This window comes from Microplitis demolitor, chromosome 5, assembly GCF_026212275.2.
Source record: "Microplitis demolitor isolate Queensland-Clemson2020A chromosome 5, iyMicDemo2.1a, whole genome shotgun sequence".
Classification (NCBI taxonomy): domain Eukaryota; kingdom Metazoa; phylum Arthropoda; class Insecta; order Hymenoptera; family Braconidae; genus Microplitis; species Microplitis demolitor.
Window position 1 is genome coordinate 6255159 of NC_068549.1, and position 21302 is coordinate 6276460.

A 21302-nucleotide genomic window follows, 5' to 3' on the forward strand; every position below is an offset into this window, starting at 1 on the left:
AAAAAAAAGGTAATAAGAGTGCGCGAAAGGTGGGCTGAGGTTTTCGGCAGTACGCCTGATGTGTAACTCGTCCACACAGCAGGTTTTACGCGGATCCCGCCTACAGACTACATCAGACAAGTAAAGCTCTCACTCTCAGATATCTGCAGCAATTTAATAAAACAAAACCGTGTGAGTGAACGAGTATTTGTTGGAGGTGTCTCCATGTGTGGATGGATCTATTGAGTGTGTTGGATGTGCAATCACGTGGTAGACTTCAGATGGTACGCGACAACCTGGAATAAGTATATATGTAGAGGATCAAACGTGTGTCGGGGGTGCAATGGGCGGAGCCAGCGTTGACTTGGGAGCAGTGGTGGGGATAAAGTGGGCGGGGCCACTGGAAACCCATCCCCCACTTTTTGTCACACTGCCCGGCAGAGTAAGTTTCAACCGGTCTACCGACTGGGGGCGCTTGTGTCTGCGTAGGACTATATTCTACGGTTTTCCCTCACTCCACTTAGCAGCCTGAGCGGCGCAACAACGCAGTGTACAACTGCTGCGCTTCTGCTCAGCACTTTCTTTCATTAATCTCATCCCCCGAAAGTTTTATCGTGTGTGTATCCGCGGGTCCGTGTATTCATGTGTCACTCTGTGTGTATGTGTATTATATTTTGTATGTGTATTATTATCTATATATATGTAGTATAGTATATATTTGATATAACTATTTTTGTCTGTTTGGAGCTGGAGCACATGCGCTACTGCTGATTATCATCACGAGATTTGTCACTCAAGTATAATTATTTTACAACTTGTGCATTGTCACCGTGTTGTTGATCTGTTGGTATCTTATTTTTCATCATACCACGGTGATATCGACACTAACAACTGACATGATAAATAATTTACCGCGCAAGTAGTTAGTATAAGTTTGTTTTGTATATTTATGTGTAACTCGCATACCCTTTTGGAGACAACGGGTCCAGTGTTACTCCAATGGTTTGTGTTATCGAACCAAGTGCCGTCCGACGGTTACACAAGCCCAGTGCTCGTGATAATAAAGTTACATATGTGATAATTAGGTTTCAATAATTAAAATGATATACTGCTCCTTTTATTTATATAAATATCTATTAGTATTATATAAATTTGAACAATGATAATTTAGTTATTATTATTATTATTATTTTCTTGAGACTGAGTTTGACTTTTGGTAAGTTTTATTCGAATGTACGGAAGTGAGTGCGTTATTAAAATCGGTAAAGTGTCATTGCCGTTAATAATATTGTCATCGCGTGAGTGTTGTTGTAGGAGTTGTAGAAACTATTGGTTGGAAATACAAGAACCTCCCATTATTATCAGCAGTAATCCGATTGTCTGATCTACCGGCAGATTCCTCAACGTCCAACACCCTCAGCGGGAACCACCCCGCGACAGCAGCCACCCTGATGGGAGTGTATGAGGAGCGCGCCCCTCCTACCACCGGCATGCACTGGGTATGTATTTCTTTCTTTTTTTAAATTTATTTATTAATTTTTTTTCAACCGAAAAATCTCGATTACGCGGAAGAAAATTTTTCGTTACTCGAACTATTTTTTTATGCTTTGCTAAATCTCATTGGATAATTTTCTATACCGATTTATGTTAACACTTTACTATTTATCCAACCGGATTTTGTATATGGCAATTGATGGATGACGTGAGAAAATGTTTTAATTACTTTTTTTTGCAATGATTAAGTTTATGTATGGGTTTATTTTTATTTACTCTATCTCTACTACTCTATATATCTATATGTGTATATATATGTTTGACGTATTTATGGAAAATACACATCGCGGTTGTTGCTAACTCTAGCTATTACGCGATTACATTGTGCAATTATTCGGGAAAGTGAGATATCCATTCACAATAAACATCAGTCATCTTGATATATGTTTTGTATTTTTCATTAAAAATTTTTTTATTCAGCCGCAGTACTTTAGTTATTTTTTTAAAATCTGAATTTATAATTTCCGTTACTATAAGCCACATATTTATAGTATTTTATAAAATATTTCGAACGGTAGCGTTGACAGGATATGAAAATAATTTACTTTAAACCGGTTTCGTGTGTGTTGGGTATAATAAAAATTTGATTTGATTCGCTTGCGAGAACCACCGATGAAATTAAAGTTTTAAAATTACCTCAAGTTGTTCTGTTGTTTCAAGTCCGTAGTTGTCTTGGGTTAGTGTTTAAATATGTATATGCATGTTTAAACCTTTTGGTTTTAAAATGTATCAACGTCATCAGCATTGAATTTGCAAAAGAATGTCACAATATTTTCAGTCAGTTCTCCAAAACCGCGATGACTACGGTCACTAATGCCCAAAAAAATATAGATTTTTTATTCATTGAAAAACCTGTTTCTCTTACTTGGTTATTCATGGATTTGTGGAATTCGCACTTTGAGACAACAGTCAGATACTAATCACTTCTCATTCTTTCTATCATCGCAAGCCTCATCAACAACAACAGTCATTACCACAATTTATTTTAATTCACATGCTCATATTGATGACTATCATAAGATGTTCCTCTATTCAAGTGTACTGTTTTTAGTAACGTATGATATTTCGAACAGTTTAACTATAGGGGCGCTCTCAGATAGTTCAAAATGATAAAAAAATCCAATAGGCTGACAGAACTATCTTATATTTCTATAGAGTGCTTTTTAGATATAAATATCTACTTTAATACGGATCAGACTAAAAAATCATAGAGTTAAATTTTTCATACTTTTACTTAACCCTCAACTGTCACAAGAAGCCCAAAAGATCCTATCACGCAATTTTCACCGCCAAATTTCTATATTTGATTTTTTAAATTTTAATTTTTAAAAATTTCAATGACTATCAAGTTTTACGAAAAAGTATAAGAAACATTTTTTATAGAAAATTTAAAGCACTATAAAAAAAATTTTGTACAATTTTTAGTATAGTTCAATATTTACAGAGCTATTTGCAAAATACTCTCTGAACATGAATTAGTGAAAATAAGTGAATCTTCACTAATTTCAAGTGCAAATCGAACCACTAATTTCAAAAAGTGGTTCGGTTGGCACTCAGAATTAGTGAATATCAATTTTACATTTCAAAATTACTTAGCCATAACTTATAGGTATTAGTAGCTATAGTGTATCAATCAATTCAGTGCTTTAATTATGAAAAAATATATGTATTGTAACGAGTATATTTACAAGTATGAAATTAATTAAATATCAGTACGAGAAAACATTTGATTAATTTAATACTTTTGGAAAACAGTCACCTGCTCGTAAAAGTCAATTCTACAAAAAAATAATTTCTTCAATTCTCGTAATTAAATGAATTATAATAATAACAATAATATTTTGATAAAACATTGAAAAAATACATATGTATTTACATTTATATACCAATTTATAATTCTGATAAAATGGATTAAGATCATTCTCATAAAGTATTAAGCACACATGTTTTAGAACAAGCATTTTAACACGAAGGTGTGAATTACATAAACAGACAAGTTACCTCGGGAATTCCTTCAGTCATCATTGCAATGTCTAAAGAGCGTTAATAACCGTTTAATGATTACTATTATTATTATTATAATAATAAATGTAATATATATTTTTAAAATTCTTATATGCATTGGTATGACTGCATTAAGTAATCCGTAATTAATACTACGACCTTAAGTACATCAGAAAGAAAGAAAGAAAGAGAGAGAGTGCAGATGTTCGAGTATGTATTTTTGTACATGAGTAATGTGTTAAATGTACATTTAAACCTGCTCGTATTAAATTAAAGTCGATTATATTATATTATACATCGTGTTTAAAGTTCATTTGCATTGCCAGCGACAATCGTATGGTCTCTCGTCGTCATTCAAGTGCCCCTACGGACTACGATTGGTTTTATCTCGATGTTCGTTTTAGTAGGGGCATGCGACAAACACTGAATAAACAGGATCCGTTTTGCAAAATTAAATAGCTCTGATTTTATTGTGTTATCACGTAATCACTTAAATCATAACAATCACAACTACATATTGTACTTTTTTTGTACATCGGTTCAATAATTTATATGCATATATAAATATATAATAAGAAGACCCGTATAGTGAAAAATATACTGTAAATAATATAATGAAAAATATATGACTAATGTGTGATATTATATTCTGGAAAAATTTTCTGTATGCTGCTATATATGTCGCTATATATTCAAGTTTGAATTTGTTACAATATATGAATTTATATTTACATATAAATATATATGATTGATTATGAAAACGACCATATATGTTCACATATATAATTTGATATTTATAGAGGCTTATTCTTTTGTAAATATATCAAACGATATAGTACATGATATATATTTTACAATATATGTATACACTGTAAAAAATTGGGAGTAAATTTGGAGTAGTTACGGATTTTGTAGTAGTAGAAAATCGGTTCAAAATTATGATATACTAATATATATTTTTTAAGTACTAAGTACCAAAGCTATCGTCTCAGGTATTTATTGTTTGTTATAAGCAATAAGGTCTAAACTAATAAATATGAGTACATATTTTATTGTTTATAAGATATCTTTTATAATTTTTGAAATAGTTGAAATAAAAATGTAAAGTGACGCATATCGAAGCTGAAAACTGTTAAGGGCCGAGCTAGACGTAAATAGATAAAAACATTTACAAAAATAAAATACAATTCTTTGTTTTTTTCTTTTTTTTTTAATGTTTAAATGGATCGTCGAATAATATCAAGTAAATACTTTCGATTTTTGGCCAGATTAGATATCACTTTATAGTTGTTAATGACTTCTGACGCACGTGTAATTACACGCGAACGCATCAAGTTCGATAATTGTAATATCTCAATAACCATTGACGTAAATCAAAATTTTTAATTTTATTTTTATCAAAATATTTCAAAGATAAACAAACATATTAAATAAAAATCATTAGCATAAGTTGGTTGTTTGAAAATCTTATGGTATTCATCGTAAGGAGAATTATAAGGTCAAAAATTCTAAAAATTAATTTAAATTATTTTTTTACAGTTTAATTGACTTTTTATTGAAGACAATTAAAAATTTTGCGACATAATCACTTTAGTAATTATTGAATTTATATCAGATAAAAATTTGAATTATTTGTAACCATACTATGAAAAAATATGTGGTTATAGATTTTAAAATAAAAAAATAAATGACTTCATAAATGACATCATTTTTTTAAATATTTCAATTATTTTTTTCATCGGTTTAATTCTTGGCAGTGTTATGAAACTAAGAAATGATCTCATATTATCATAGGAATTGCTTTTTATAAAAGAATAGAAATCATTTTTATGGTAATGTTGGAAAAGTTCTCATATAAGATACGCGATCATCAACTATATTACATGAGAGCATTTTTATTATTATGTAAGACTATAACTTGTCACGTCGAACAATTTTCCTACATATATGTGACTATAGTCTGTATACTTAATATAAGATTACAAAAATTCTAAAAGCTCTCATCTTTGTTAAAGTTGGTATTGAAATAAAGAAATTTTGATGCTTCATATCCTTTCTTTAAGACGCTCGTTATTCTCTTCAATTGCTAAGTACTTCAGATAAATTTTTTATAAAAAAATACTGGGACTAATTAATGACGTCAACTCATTGATTGCCTTTTTTTCAATAACAATCATTTATATATGCAATCAAAACTAATCCGCTATTAGAAGCAACACTGAATATATTTAACTTAATGACATTAGTATTGGCCTCGAGATAAAATCATTATAGAAAAGTTTCTGATAAAAAAAAACTCAAAATAATATTCAAGTTTATGATTTCACTAACATTTCTTATGTAGTAATTTTTGAATCATTTCTGATGTTATCTAAAAAAGTTAAGTGACAAAATAATGCCACAGTAAATTTTAGTTAAAGATTTTTTTTTAAAATCAGTTACTTGTAAATAAATCTTGGACCATACCATAAGAATCACTACAATGGTAAAAATATATGTTCTTTACATTGCATAAAATTCAAATAATAACATATATTTATAAGTAAAATATATATATTTAAAATCAATAGATAATTGCATAATTGGGATAGTTTACTACTAATGACCGCGCACTTTGAATGAACCCTCAGTACCGCAAAAAATATCTTAAGGTGTTATTTAGTCTTAATTATTTTCAAATGCGCCAAGCGTTACATCCTGCAAACACACACACACACACACACACAGACACACAGTCATATCATAGACGTTTTTCCACATATCAATAAATAATTTTTCTTATTACTACATTTTTTGTTTCTGTATTTTTCAATTTGAATCATGATCGATTTTTATTTAATCTTCATAATAAATGAAAATACTGAAGCAACGTAACACTTGAAAGTAAAAATAAGTTATGCATTTATGAAGTTATTTAACTTGAGATATATATTTATATATAAAAAATACTTAAATGATCTACTACAGGGGCAACTTACCCTCTTCAACTTCCTGGGCAACGGCCTGTAAAGGCGTTACCCGACGATAATTATTCCCATGCTACAAAGCGTAACCGTAGATCCGTTCATTGTGAAACCACTCTTAAGATATATATATATATATATAAATGCATATATATGTTTATAAATTTATTTACGTATGTATTTCGTGTCTTCTGGTGACCAATCACCTGAAACACACCTTATCACACTTTATTTATAAAACTAAGCCGTAAAATCCATACATGGTTTTCCTATGAAAAAATTCATATGGAAATCTAACCTATATTCCTATATGGGTTCCCACATGGGGTTTTCGGATAGATTCCCATATGGTTTCCTATATGAATGCAGCATAGATTCATGTGTGCGTATCAATAGACATAGAAATTTAGGTACTTCGGATTCTATAGAAATTACTTTAATAGAAATCCAGATTCCTATATAAATTTTCCACAAAAAATCCATATATCCTAGTTCCTATATGGGAAACCAGGTACCCACGGTATCCTACATAAATTCATGCACTCCTATATTAATTCCTATAGATTCGTAAATAAATCCATACTTTTCTATATGAATTCCTATGGGTTCCCATGCAATCCCTCATAAATTTTTTTGATAGGATTATGAGACTGTCATTTTAATTAGTAGTATTTCTTTAATACTGTCAACTTTTGAGATCACGTAGAAATCCTCCGAGTATCGTAACTAGAATTTCAAAATGTCACTGGTAGGATGTTAATTTGTTTTTTAATATTTTCTTTATTTGTCCCTATTTGTTATCTAAAAAAATTTTCGTTACCTTGTGTATCATGTAGTTTTACAGAGCATGATATTCTCTGCAAAAAAGCCCATTGAGTAAAGTTTGTATACCATACAACTTTTTAGCAACAGAACGTGAAATTAAATTTTATATTAAAATCCCTCTGGAATTATTTCCCATCACGAAAGTTTTCATATTACATAAAAAAAATAAATAAATAAACGATAATTTTGTAGAGAATTTTATGGTCTACAAAAAATATTCGTTACGCGAATTCATAAATTCAAAATTTAAAAAGTTCCAGGTTTTAAAAAAAAATTAATTAAAATATTTGTTAAAAATTCTATGCTCTAAAATGCTATACAGATAAGGTCAGATATATATTTTTATATAGTAAAAAATATTTATAAATGTAAAAAAATTATGTTTTTTAAATGAGAAACGTTATATTCACCGCGACCTTTAAAAAGTTGATTTAAAATCTCTACTCGGAGGATTTATTTCTGAGAATACTAAAAAATTCCATGCGAAATTACACAATTATCTAGATATCCGTAAATATATAAATATCTTGGTGAACATGGGGCAAAATGAGAAACCATTTTTCTGATCAATTTTTTTATTCCTTTCAAAATGTCCACTTAAAGTTTTTAGAAGGTAACGGAGCAAGTTAGTCAGCCCAGAAAATCTTTGAATCATTTATCGATAACTGAAAAATTTGACAGTGAGGTAAAATGGATCACTATTAGAAAAAATTTTTTTTCACTAAAAATTTGAATTTATTCTCACGATCCCGGTTAGTTAACTTACCCCTTTACTATAAATTGTAACCAAAAAATGGTGTCTCATTTTACCTCGGGTTTCTCTACAATACTATTAACAATTATAAATGATCGAGTAATCGGATGCGGCGTCTATTAGTCTCGTAAACTCGGATTTGTAAACATCGTATCTACATTTCTTTCTCAGTTTCTCAGATATGTAGTCTATGCAAATGAGAAATATATAAAGATTATTTAATAGTATCATTAAATATATCGCGAGATAAGACAATCTCATCTCGGTTTTTTTTATTAAAATCTTCTTTTTTATATCACTGTTTCTTTCTCTTTCTCTTTCTTTTAATCTACGCTCATTGGTGTCTGTCTTCTCGTTTGACTTGGTTATTTCTTCGTTCACGGCATGTCTGGCGACGATAGTGACGTGCTCCCAGCGCGTCGAGACTCATAATTTATTGGCACACAAACGAGACAACGTGATGTCTGATTCTTCTTGTCTGCGCAACGTCCTCCTCGTTGTCGTCGCTGTATCAAGTGAAGCTCAGTACAGTAGTTCTATATCAACGATAAGTTCATTTAAAAGCTTCTTTCAACATCTTACAAATTTTTTTCTCAACTTTTCGACCATTTAGTTACAATATTTTTATCCTTAATTATCAATCATTCATAAATTATTCGATAATATTTATTTATATTTATATTCTCTGTACCACAGCCAATTTTTTTAAATACTAAATGGTGGTCGGGTGACAGATAACCTCCCGTCACCTTCTTTATCGTAAATACTGAATTACCGCGTTATTTTTCATATCTTTTACATTCCAATAGTCAAAACTTACAACTTTGTTATGATTTATGACCTTTGATCAACGAAGATGTATACGTGAAATATTTGTGGTCATATTTTGTATTTAAGATTTTAAAATTACCTAAAAAAATAAATAAATGGATTTAAAGTCAGCGCGTAAAATTTACTTGTCTTGTCGCCTACACATAAAACAATCATCAGTAACTTTTATCTATTTCGGAACCTAAAAATAAAATTACGAGGTCATTAGATATCTCTTCATCGCTTAACAGAATACTTTTTAAAATATTTAACCCGAGAGTTATGTGAATTATTTTTTTTTCAGTAAGATATTTTTTCCAGGTGTAGTCGAAAGAAGTTTGTCGTAAAAAAAAATTAATAAAAATAATAAAGAAACATTTCCACGGAGACTTAATGTCTCGAATGAAAAACGGAAGTCCATTTCACGACATACTGCGGACCTCCCTTTGGACCCTCTCGTTCTTCATGTCCTCGAGCGACATTTCAAACGGCATTCTTGCTTCTCCGCGGTAGGTTCCGCGTCTCTATACGCTACTTCTTGTTATTTATCTCACGTTTGTGAAAAATTAAAAAAGGCCCGAGAGAGCCCGTTTAATATCTCCCTCCGTCTCTCGTTCCCACCCCCTCAAGCTTCCATCCTTACTCTTTCCCTTTTTGTAGATCTTTTTCTCGGTTACGTGTTAAGGTTTTGTCAGGTGAAAGTTACGATGCTCTATACCACACTCTGCTCTCACAAACTTGCAATAATAATAATAATCACAATAATAAGGAAAAAAAAACAACGTATGTATAAGAATATAGGTATAAGGCAATGGTGTCTCTTAACGTAAGAGCGTGCCTTAAACGTCACTTAGAAAGGATACAGTTGACGCGATTTTCAAGGATTTCCAAAGAGTAGCAACAGAAACAGAAGCAGCAGCATCAGAATCAGAACAAGAAGAAGAAGGAAAAGAAGAAAAAGAAGAAGAAGAGTACTTCTGTATTCTCTGATAGCGAATCAAAAGGTAGCACTTGCTGAAAACTGTTTATGATGACACACAACGGCCATAATCTGCGTTGCTGAGAGTCGCAAACGTGCCGCTCGCGGCTTGAAACCGCAGTAAATACCGGTATCTGCTGTCGTAAAGTACGGCATTGGTTTTCTACTCAACACATATAGGTATGCACATAACAGCAGTCACAGTAGCAGTAGCAGTAGCAGTGGCACCAGCACCACCAGCAAAAGAGATACAGAGCAGAGCTGTACTAGCTGAGAAAGAGCTTTGGTATATATAAGTACCTCAAGGAAGTAGTAGCCGAGCAGCGAGGAGCGTAGTCGTATAGAGCAGTGCAGGAGACAGACCAGACATGCATGAGAGGTGAATGAGAGAGAGCAAGAACGAGAGACAATAATTTATGTCGCGGTACACCACTACGGAAAGAGAGAATAATATAAGAGAGCGAGAGAGACAAGTCGCGCGCTGACAGTTGAAACACACAGCGGTGTCTCGGATTGGCCGGTTCCAGAGGCGCCTTATAGGGTGACCGCGCATGCGCTGAGGTTTGCGACATCCATCAGCGTCTACTGGAGTGCCGCTGTCACACGGCGTAACCCGCCGTCACTTGGCCTCGCCTCGCCATTCTCCCTCTTTCTGTTAGACGACTGGTTGTCTTTGTTTTTTTATTACCATTTCTCTTTTCATACGTTGTCTTTGTCTTCCTCTTGCTCTTGGTCTTGGTTTTAGTCTCGGTTTCATTCTTCTTCTTCTTCTACTTCTTATTCTTGCTGACCAACTTGTTTTATTGTTCTTATTCTTAAATCCGATCCGTACTTTACACTCGTCGGTTGTAGCCCTGCTGGATTCCCTTGCGATCAACGGTTGTTGCCGGGGTACCTGAACTGGATGCTGAAGGTATCCCGGATAAAGAGCGTACATAATGATTAAATGCCTTGATTTGTTTCAGCAGCCGCCAAACTCGCAGGAGCGAGGCAGCGGCTTGGCTTTGGGCTGTCAAGGTGGGCTAGGAGGGAGCGCAGGGGGGCCTGGAGCGATTGATCAGGCGCGGGATCTTAGCCCGTGCCTCCCCGCGTCGATGGGTGATGCCGCAAGACCCACCACTTTACCATGCAGCCCCCCTGCGGCTCATCATCATCACGTATCGTCGCATCGTACACAGCTTCATCAGACTACTCACTGTGGCACTAATAATAACTGCTATGACGGTACGACCACCCCTTACGATTCACGAGATTACGGATCACCCGGAGGTGGGTCTCTTTTATTTCTTCATTACCTAAATTACAATTATCATCATCATAATTATTCCTCTCATCATCATCATCATCATCATCATTATTATTATTTTTAAGTAATAGCTCATTGTCTAACTTGGATGTTTTAAAATCAAACAGGTGGAACGGAGTTCCGAAATAACAGTTACGAACATTCTAATGAGTTGAACCATCAATCCCTCAATACGCCGCAGCCTAACCACCATCATCACCATCATCACCACCATCATCACCATAATCAGAACCAGCAGCAGCAGCATCATAACCATCAGTCCCAGGTCCACCAGCATCAGCAGCTCACTGAATCACAAACAACGACAAGTACTTCAGATGATCTCCATACGATACCCAAGTTGGAACCACCACCGACGCCACCAACTCAGCTGGAAGACGTCGCGGGGGTTGTCTGTGCTGGATGTGGTCTCAGAATATCCGACAGGTTTTATCTACAGGCTGTTGAGAGGCGGTGGCATGCTGCCTGTCTGCAATGCTCCCACTGTCGTCAGGGTCTCGATGGCGAAATCACCTGTTTCAGTCGAGACGGAAATATTTACTGCAAAAAGGACTACTACAAGTAAGTACCTCATAATATTTATTGCTATTGTAATGTACCAATAAATCATCCATTCCTCCTCGTTATCAATTCAACTTTTGAATAATCGCGTAATCTACTTGTCGAATACTTGGACTGGCTGGTTATCGGTTAAAAACAAAAGTTATAGTTGGATACTCGAATACTCGCATAAGTTCTTAAGTAACCGGGATGATTATTATTTGGAATTTGTCGTGGATGGAAGAGCGATTTAGCATCAGAGCGTGACCACAGTGTACTGTCCTCGTGAATCACGAAAGCGAGACAAACACGAGAGCCATGAGCGATAGAGATAGCTAGTAAAATACTATAGAAGAGAGTCAAGGAAACTTTGAACGACCTTCTCGAAGAATACCAACTTATAATAGGCGCAGTATGCTTGGGAGTATACATAAACATATATATACTCAAACTGTTGAATTCAATCAGAAAGTTTATGTGCACTTGAAGCAATGCGGAAAATATAAGATAGGATCCGTAATGCATGAATCTCTTCTTGAGTATATAAGGTTTGAGATGAAGAGAAGAGAGAGAGAGAAAAACTGAAAGTATCATTCGTCCGTGATGAAATGTAGATCGGCAGCGATTTACTTATCGAGAATCGACGCTTCGCCGGAGGTAAATGGCCGAGTCGTGACCATTAGTCCGTGGACTCTGGGCCTTATACTCTCTGATGGGTATATACTAGAACACTTCCATTCTCTTGTAATTCCCTCTCTCTCGAACTTGATGGTTTCGTGTGTTTTTGAGTCTGTGCAATCGCGTACTCCGTGTGCGGTATCAACCCCTTTTGTCATACTCACGAAGGAATTAAATGAATTTTTTTAAACCGTTAGAGAACAAGTGCACACGAACTAAACTACGACGCAGCTCTGTAGCCTTAGTTATTTTGTATTTTCAGCTTCTTCTGTTCGTGGAATAAGCCGAGTCAAATCCTACTCTCGTTCACCTTAAAATGAGATCAACTCAATAGATTATACAAAAGTACCTTCTTTTGTTTCCTCTTTTTGTACCATTAGTTACACTTTTAGGTCTACTGGCCTTTAGCTATTTAAGTTTGTAAGAGGTTTGTAAAACTCTCTAAGCTGGTTATTTTTTAAATCCATTTTTGAAATCTTCTGTAACTATCGCGGTTTGCTGATCTAAAAAGCTTATTTGCAAAACCACGTGTCATTTCTCTGCCATCTGGATTAAATTTGTCGCTGATCCAGACTCGCGATTGTTGGATTTTAGACTGACATAAATGTCAAATAAATTTTGCTTATAAAACAGATAATTAAATTTATTAATCAACTGTTTTAATATTGGCCAAATTTTCCCCCAATTAGTTTTATTTAATTTTCATCAAAATAATTCAAATAGTCGAACAAAAATTTTTGACAAAATTTTAAATTACCCGCCATTTCCGGGATGATCAATTTGCCTCCCGTTTCTACGAATGGTATTCAATAATTTTGAAATAAAAACCAACTTTTTTTGTGTAATAAATGGTGTCTTATTTTACCGTAGTCTGCCCGCGAGTCATATCTGAAGTATAAATACAAATCCTGAAGTGTTTTGTTAAATTTTGACGTTAAATCTCTTGAGCATGTTGATATGAGGTAAGCTAAAATTACATTAGTGTATCGTATGAACATACTGTATAGATTGAAAGACTTAGATAAGAAGCCGGTCTTAGTCGCGGTAATGAAGACACAGGACACCAACTAAAGAGAGACATGAGAATCGAACGGTTGGGAGCCTAAGGGAGAAAGGAAATATATATAATAAATATTATACACAGAAATGATTAAATGAAATGCAATAAAATAAAATAATAATAATAATAAAAAGACAAGAAAAAATACGGGCATTACTATTTTATGCATTGCGACAAATAAGATAGCAGGCAGCGAACCGACGTCATTGATATGTACAAGTTCGCGCGCACGCGCCACTCATAACTTGCGCAATAGATCTGCGTGCATGTATTAATTTTTAATAAAACTGACAGCTAACCACGCGGTATTCGCTAATGTCAGTGTGGATTATAGATTATAGTCATAATCTTGGCGACTGTCATTAGTATCTGCTCGGAACCTTGTCTATATTTACAAGACATCAGCTGAATATATCTCATGATGAGGTTGCTTTTGGAGTTGTAACAGAATGACGATGTGTTATCTTGAACCCTTGCATGTGCGATCTTAGAAAATAACGTATGTGATATATATTAAGAGTGGGGAAAAAACTCTTGGGCTGTTATTAGGAGACACTCAACACACATCGCGTGAGGACACAATGTCCCTTGTCCTCAACTCTCAGTAGATTGTCTGACAAACAAAGGAAATTACTTTGTTTTAATTTCGCATATGTTTTTATCTTCATTATTCATTGATGTATTTACATGTATGTGTTTATAAATACATACATACTTTACGCTGAAATCGGTTCATCTTGTGATGAAGTACTTAAAGCTGTCTTATTTACAAACTATTTTGATGTTGATGCACTTGAATGATATGATGACTTTGAGTCGGTTTAAATTAGTTAAATATATATACATATATCCGTATATGTATAGCGAGAAGAAAAATATGTATGGCGCAGAACGAAAAATGTTAGGTGCTTCGTCATTCTTTGCGTGATGTTTGAAACTGCCCGGGTGGTTTTGCTGTAAAAATTGCTTGCGCGTAAAGAGATCATTACTTTATATATATATATATACATACATGTACTTTACTTGAGACTGGGTGTATATAGAGTCGAGTGTATGACTTCCTGGATTATTTCTCTTGTCTTTATATCCACAATAATACTCAGAAATAAGAAACAATAAAACCACCAGAGCGTTAATTAAATTTGATGTCTATCGGTTAGTCGATAAAATAAACTAAAAATCAAAGACTGTCAGAAACTTAACATCTACATAAATACTACACGTTAAGTCCCGCATGATATTGTCTTAATATTTCCTTTGTATTTTTATTGCCAGCATTTTTTAATGAATCTCAATAAATGTTCTTTTGCTACCATTGGAAATGATAATTCATGATGTATTTGAGCCTCAAAACTTAGAATGTGCGATAAATTATTTGACAGCTTTCAGGAAGTATGACCAACTATTATTGGTTTGCTTGTACTATATTTTTTTAAGATGCGATTTTAACTTAGAAAACTGCTTTATTCTCTTGCAATAGTTCAGAACCGGTTTATCAATTGATAGCAATGTTTTATTAAATGAAAGACCTGTCATAAGTTTCTGTGTTAGAGAAATTATATTGTGTATGCGTTGTTAAAAAATATTCTGAAATTTAATAGACTTGTATGAAATTTCATAACTCGCATTCCGAAAATGATTTAAGAATAAGAAAGTTCTTAATTTTCAGACAGAAGGATAAAATTCATAAGGCTGCATTACTTTTAAGAAAATTTTTAGTTAAAAATTCACTGCTGGTATTAAATATTTGAAAAATAAAGCTTAAGTCAAACAAGTATTCAAAATTTTCACAACACGATTAAATTTCTAGACAGGCAAGAAAAGTCGCCGTAGTATAATACTTGACTGAAATTTTTATAACGATAAAAAAATATAACTATGAATAACAGAAAATTTAATAAAAAATCCAATAATTAGTGAAAAATAATCAAGTGTCTTGTTTTAAAATCAAAAAATAAAATATGTAATTAAATAATCGTTTAATGTAAATGAAAGATGTCTCTTTAATAGTTCTAGAAAAAATCAAACAAGCAATATCGTTAATACATTCGAGCTTAAAGATCATGAAAATTTAAATGATACTAAATAAATCATGTTTAATTTTATTATCCTGATAGCGATATAATATTTAACTAACAACAATGTTACAGTTTCTCGTTTGTCACGACAAAGCAAGACATTAAATTGTTTCCTCTTGATAAATTGGTAGTAACTCTTTTAAGTCGTCGTAATCGTCAGTGCATAATAAATTAATTAGAGAATGGGAAGTAGAGTAGTGTGTATACATATGTTGAATATACCTACATATATATATAACTACATATATAGAGTACTGAGTGCACTTTTTTATGGGAGGTCTATGTCCACATGAATGTAGTGCTAGTATAACATGTCGCTTTTATTTACCTTTTAAATTCAAGACATCACATATATTTTATTCTCTTATTTCCACGTAATATATTTTAATCCGTACATAAATTTATTTTATTTTTCACTTAATATTTAAATTTCAATCAATAAAATTCAAATTCAATTATTTTTATGTTTACATGTTATCAAATCACTCGTTTAATTAAATTGATGCTCAGTATATATTTTCAATATATAAATTAATTAATAAGAAATTTTGATAATAATTTCAGAAGCTTTAGTCTTTAAATGCGACTGCATTATAAATTTTATTTCAATTAATTCATACATGGGATTGAAACACAAACAGACCATCGCTATTTTGAATCCAGTATTTCCGTTTTTTTGTTTCCTTACTAGAAATTTTAAACCGGTCACATTTCAGGGCTGATCAACTTGCCCCACTCTTTTCTATAAACTCTAACTGACCATTTGCCATAAGAAATTTTTTTGGCTACGAAAAATGGTGTCTCATTTTGCCCTGGGGTTTCCTATATATGTATATAAATAAAAAATATATATTATTTATTGTACCTCCTATGATATAAGGAGTGCATGCATTCTGGAAAAATGTACGATGAGATGATAACCGAATAAAGGAAGAAAGTGAAAGCTATTTCGTGAGAACTAAACAAATTTTTTTGTCCAGCCAGTAACCTCCGTATGAACATAAAAGATAACATTTATTTCTAAAAAATACCGCAAAAAGTGATATAAAGTACCCAAGAAATTAAAAAGCGCTAATCCATTAAAAATAATATATAACGTCTCAGATAAATGATTTCCCACTAAACTCACAACGACGTGCTTTCAGCTACCTTGTATATTTTACCTCAGCTCAAGGCATAAATTAAATACTGCGAGTTTTACGACGTACGGATCGTAACATTGTATACGTACGTTAAATTAATACCATCAACGCTGGCCCCATGACACCCGACTACCAGTCAACGAACAATTTTAAACGTCACATTAACGACATGGCATTAATAACTTTTTCTACATGAGTAATTATTTTTTATGCGCAACTATAGTTATAACATAACAATAACAATATTTAAAAAGTTTATGATTTTATACATTAACAATAAGACGAAACCATGGCTTAGGATATCTTCGCTAGACTTCCTGGAGTGTCAGGGTGGCGATGGCCACGCATCAGGAAGATGGCGTGCTAGCGTATCTGACATATACTTTTACAAAAAGCACATCTTCACCGGATTTTATTAAGTCCATACATATATGTATAGATATATATATATACAACCAAACAACTGCTTTCCGTCCCTCCCAAGAAGTCGTTCTGCGGATAAGAACGCATCGCGTGTTTCTCTACGATGACTGAACTCGACTTGCACGGTCTATCTATCATCAGCGGATCCGAGCCCATCTTGATGGAGACGCTTCGAGTTTTCGCGGGAGAATTCTGTCCCGTGTTATACTCGTTTTGTTCATATTATACATCCATATATACTTACACATACACGTACACATATTCAAATATGGCAGATGTGCTGAAAATACACATCTGAGAATTCGTTGTTGGTTACTTCTTATTACTTTTGAGCAGCTTAATATATACATATCACTAAAAGGTGTGTGTTTTGTGACGATAAATCTCCATTCGGTTAATCAGAAGTGAAGGGACTTTTGTAGTAACAGGAAGCCGGTCTTAAATCAACTTTTGCTAAGGGAACAGCAAGTGGTAATTGAGCCATAAGCCCTCAGAGTAGCATGCAACGCATGAATATTTTCGCCACTTTGATGCATGTTCTCATAATTCAATTTTAATAATTGAGATTTTGCTACTCAACTTATCATATATAAACAAGTTGACAAAAATACTTAGCAAAAGTAACCGTCAGTGTTGTAATGATTAAATTTAATCATAAAATTAAATAGTCACGCTGAGATGCTGAGATTTTTTCTTTGGCTGACTCGGTATCCCGTTGGGATATTTCGGTAGAAAAGTAGCCAGATAAGTTACGGGACATAAATAATATATATGACAAAGTCACGACCCTGCGGGGACACATGATGTGCAAGAAGGGTACGAAACATAATACCAGCGCGGCGCCATGACAACTTGACACTCGGGACATGTATCATCGGTAGCTGACTTCTTGGTGTCGTAGAGTAAGAGCTGCAATATATTTCATCCACCTTTTCGTTTCAACATCGCACACACCTAGTGCAGTCATACTACCTGGCTTATAATAATTTAAAGCCAACTTGTGTTCAGTATGTGTGAGTGTAAGTTACTTATTAAAGTCTCGGACATAAACAATATTTGTCACTGAAAACGCAACATGTGGAGACCGAGTATGTAATAATAAATATTAACTTTTAGATATACATCCGGTAATTGTGCTCAGGGGTTGGATCCTATCATTCTGTATCGTGTAGTAGATCTTTTAAGATAGTTGGTCAACGCATTTGTCGAGCGACACCTGCGGGGCCAACCGGCCGATGTATCATGAACTGGTCTGATATAAGGTCACAGAGCGACTAACGCAGACTTCAATGATATTGATCATTCCCCAAGGATAAATTCCTCATATGACCAAAACTCGTGCAATGCTGATTTGTTTGTTGCCTATTATACTGATCTATGCCCGTTCGTAATCTATAATTTAGTTCAATGCAACGAGTTTATTTTGTGCATTAAAAAAATGCTCAATATTACATTACTAGCGTGACTTATTCCTGCACGCTATACATATTTTTTAGTAATATAAAAATTATAGCATACATAACATTTATTTCAAAGGTTATCTGCTGAATGTACTCTTATTTAGTAATTTAGATCCCTCCTTAGATCTCCATAAAAAAAAAAAACGGTTCAAAAAGATTAAGTCATGAATATGTGGCCAATAAAAACCTACGACTCAAAGCCTTTTTTTTTGTTTTTGATTACTTTAATTTGAATTCCATTGATTTTGATGCAGCCTGTCGAGGGATTGGACGATTAAAAGTCATGCTCTTGATGAATAATTAATTGTAAAAAGATTGGAATTTAAGTTATTTTGCGGAAGGGGAGAGGTTTGATGTGACGCAGAAATAGATGCATTCCTCGGAGGTTTCCTGGTAAATAAAACGATCTCGTTTTTACGAGTGTCAGAAGTAAGAGACAGTAGTGGGTTTTGGTGTAGTGGTTAATATCGTTGATGTTCCAAGGGATTCGTCGTAACACCACGGGGGGCGTCCTCTACTCGTATAACCGCGGCAAGGTCATGTTCAAGTCGTGTGTCTACACGAATTGCGAGTGTCACCACATAAAGCATATCCCGGGAAAAGTATCTGGTTACACGGGGTGGAGTTACTTTCAAAAAGATGTTCATATTTCTCAGTTATAAATTCATGCTGTTACATTGTATGTGTGCAGTATTTTATTTTGATGTAAGCTCAGCTCAATATCAACTGAAATAATGTCACATGTTATTGAACGTACGTATTGTACGACAGCTTCTTAAAGTGAAAAGAAATAAATAAAAAATTTAAAAAATAAATGTTGAATATTTGATATAGAGTCCAGCTGCTGTTGAATCCAGTAAGTTAAAAATATATTACGATACTTAAGGATTAAAAGCTTTGCAGATACTCGGCTCGAGAGAAATATAATCAAAGAAAAAATCCTTATGATATCGTGTACGTGATACAGATCCCAAACGCACTTTACGATGTCGTGTTCCCGTCGCATTAGTCAGCGGAGGATGTCCAGCCCAAGACACCGGCGGGTGTTACTTCTGCATTTTGCTTCTGTTGCTGCTGTTTATACTTTAGCAATACACACAAACTAACATCGTGGTCATACACAAGACTTGTTTCCTTGTGGTTTTGCTCTGTCCTCAAATGACGCATTTGTGGCCTTATCCCGCGTCTCGGTATGTTTGTATGAGTATCCGACGTTATAAATTATTATGTATTTCTTATTTGCTGGTTTTAGTTCTACAGTAGGTAGGAAAAGCAACAAAATCTGAAGTGCAATAAAATATCTGGTGAATGTTGTGTAATTAAAACAGACACCGACGGTCAGAAAAATTTTATCTAGATTTAAAAATACTCAAATGAATTATTATTTTGTTGCACTATTATATTATCTTAGAACTATATTTAAAAACACATTTTGTTGGTCGCCAATAAAAAATCTAAAGACAGAGTTGATCAATTTATGAGGAGTCACATTGTAAGCTGGATTGACTTTAAAAAGCATTAAATTAATGCACGAGTTTACATTTAAATAAAATATAAATAATCATCATCGTGCAGCAGCAGCAGCAGCATCGGCAACAGCATTTTGAGATTGTAGTATGCCAATAAAAAGATATATCAGAGGTAATATAATGCCATGATCCAGATTAATGCAAGAAGCCAGGGAGTAGTCACGGAGTGCATCCCACGCGCAGCGGTGTCCACCGTTCATCGGTGACAGCACACCACACTGTGTCATTCATAAAATAAAACGTTACATGGGTACATACCCATGCACATTTATTTATATACGCAAACAACAATAAAACGAATCCAAAAAAAAACAGCAAACTTTTTATCGTTTTGCATATTTATAGATTTAAAAATAAACGAATAATATTTAAATGTAAATCGTAATGAAGAAATATATCAGTCCTTCAGATATTATATCTCAAACATTTATAAATGTTCTTTAAATAAATACATGTACATATGTATATATATGTGTGTGTGTATATATATTTATATATGTGAACACATACCTAAAATATCTTGGGCTACTCGATGCTTGTGAACAAGACACCCAGGATCTAAGGACACACCCCTATGTGGTGGTAACCCACGTGCTAAAGGCGTCCACGTGAAACTGGGATAAGAAATTTCGAGTGTGTGCGAACGCACGGCAAGTGGTCACATCACACAACACGGTTTTCTTGTTTAAATAAAATATAATATATAAAAGATTTCCGAGTCTTTGTAAAGATTTGTGTTAACAGTTTTTAGTTTGAAGTAACCACCAGCTTCACAAATCTACTACTGTACTTTACAAAATACATTGAGACAAAATATAATCACTGAGGATTGGGGCGCGATTTTAAAAGTTGTATAATAATGTAACGCATATGGTGATACTTGTAAAACTCTGCGGGTTGTCTCGGCGGGGCGACCGCATATACGTATAGCGTAGCTTTGAAAAATTTATTTGAATCACCTCTACCAATACAAGACTACTACTATAGACGTTGGATTTTTGGGCCCAGTGTGTTGTGCACGTATAGTAGCTCATTCATATCACCGGTTTTGCGGGTTCCGGGATCTCAAAGGCGAGTGGAAATCGTCCCGCAAGGATGATGTTACAAAAAAAAGATATAATGTGTAAGGCCATGTAGAGGACACAGGTACAGAAAATTTCGATTATTATGTTTTGCGGTGAATTTATTACTGAAATGATGAAACCAACCGATGAAGGA

At 33.7% G+C, this 21302-nt stretch overlaps 1 protein-coding gene across 2 annotated transcripts in view; it reads left to right on the forward strand.

Moving 5' to 3' along the window:
• Positions 1-511: 511 nt before the first annotated feature.
• Positions 512-21302, forward strand: part of LOC103574471 (protein apterous) — a 31144-nt gene continuing 10353 nt past the window's right edge. The window contains exons 1-3 of one of the 2 annotated variants that reach the window (XM_008553924.2): positions 512-1478; positions 10834-11137; positions 11282-11735. In XM_008553924.2, coding sequence (XP_008552146.1) covers positions 1431-1478; positions 10834-11137; positions 11282-11735 — 806 coding nt within the window. In that variant the 5' untranslated portion in view covers positions 512-1430. The remainder of the gene's footprint in view (positions 1479-10833; positions 11138-11281; positions 11736-21302) is intronic. The other variant, XM_008553925.2, reaches the window with a different exon arrangement.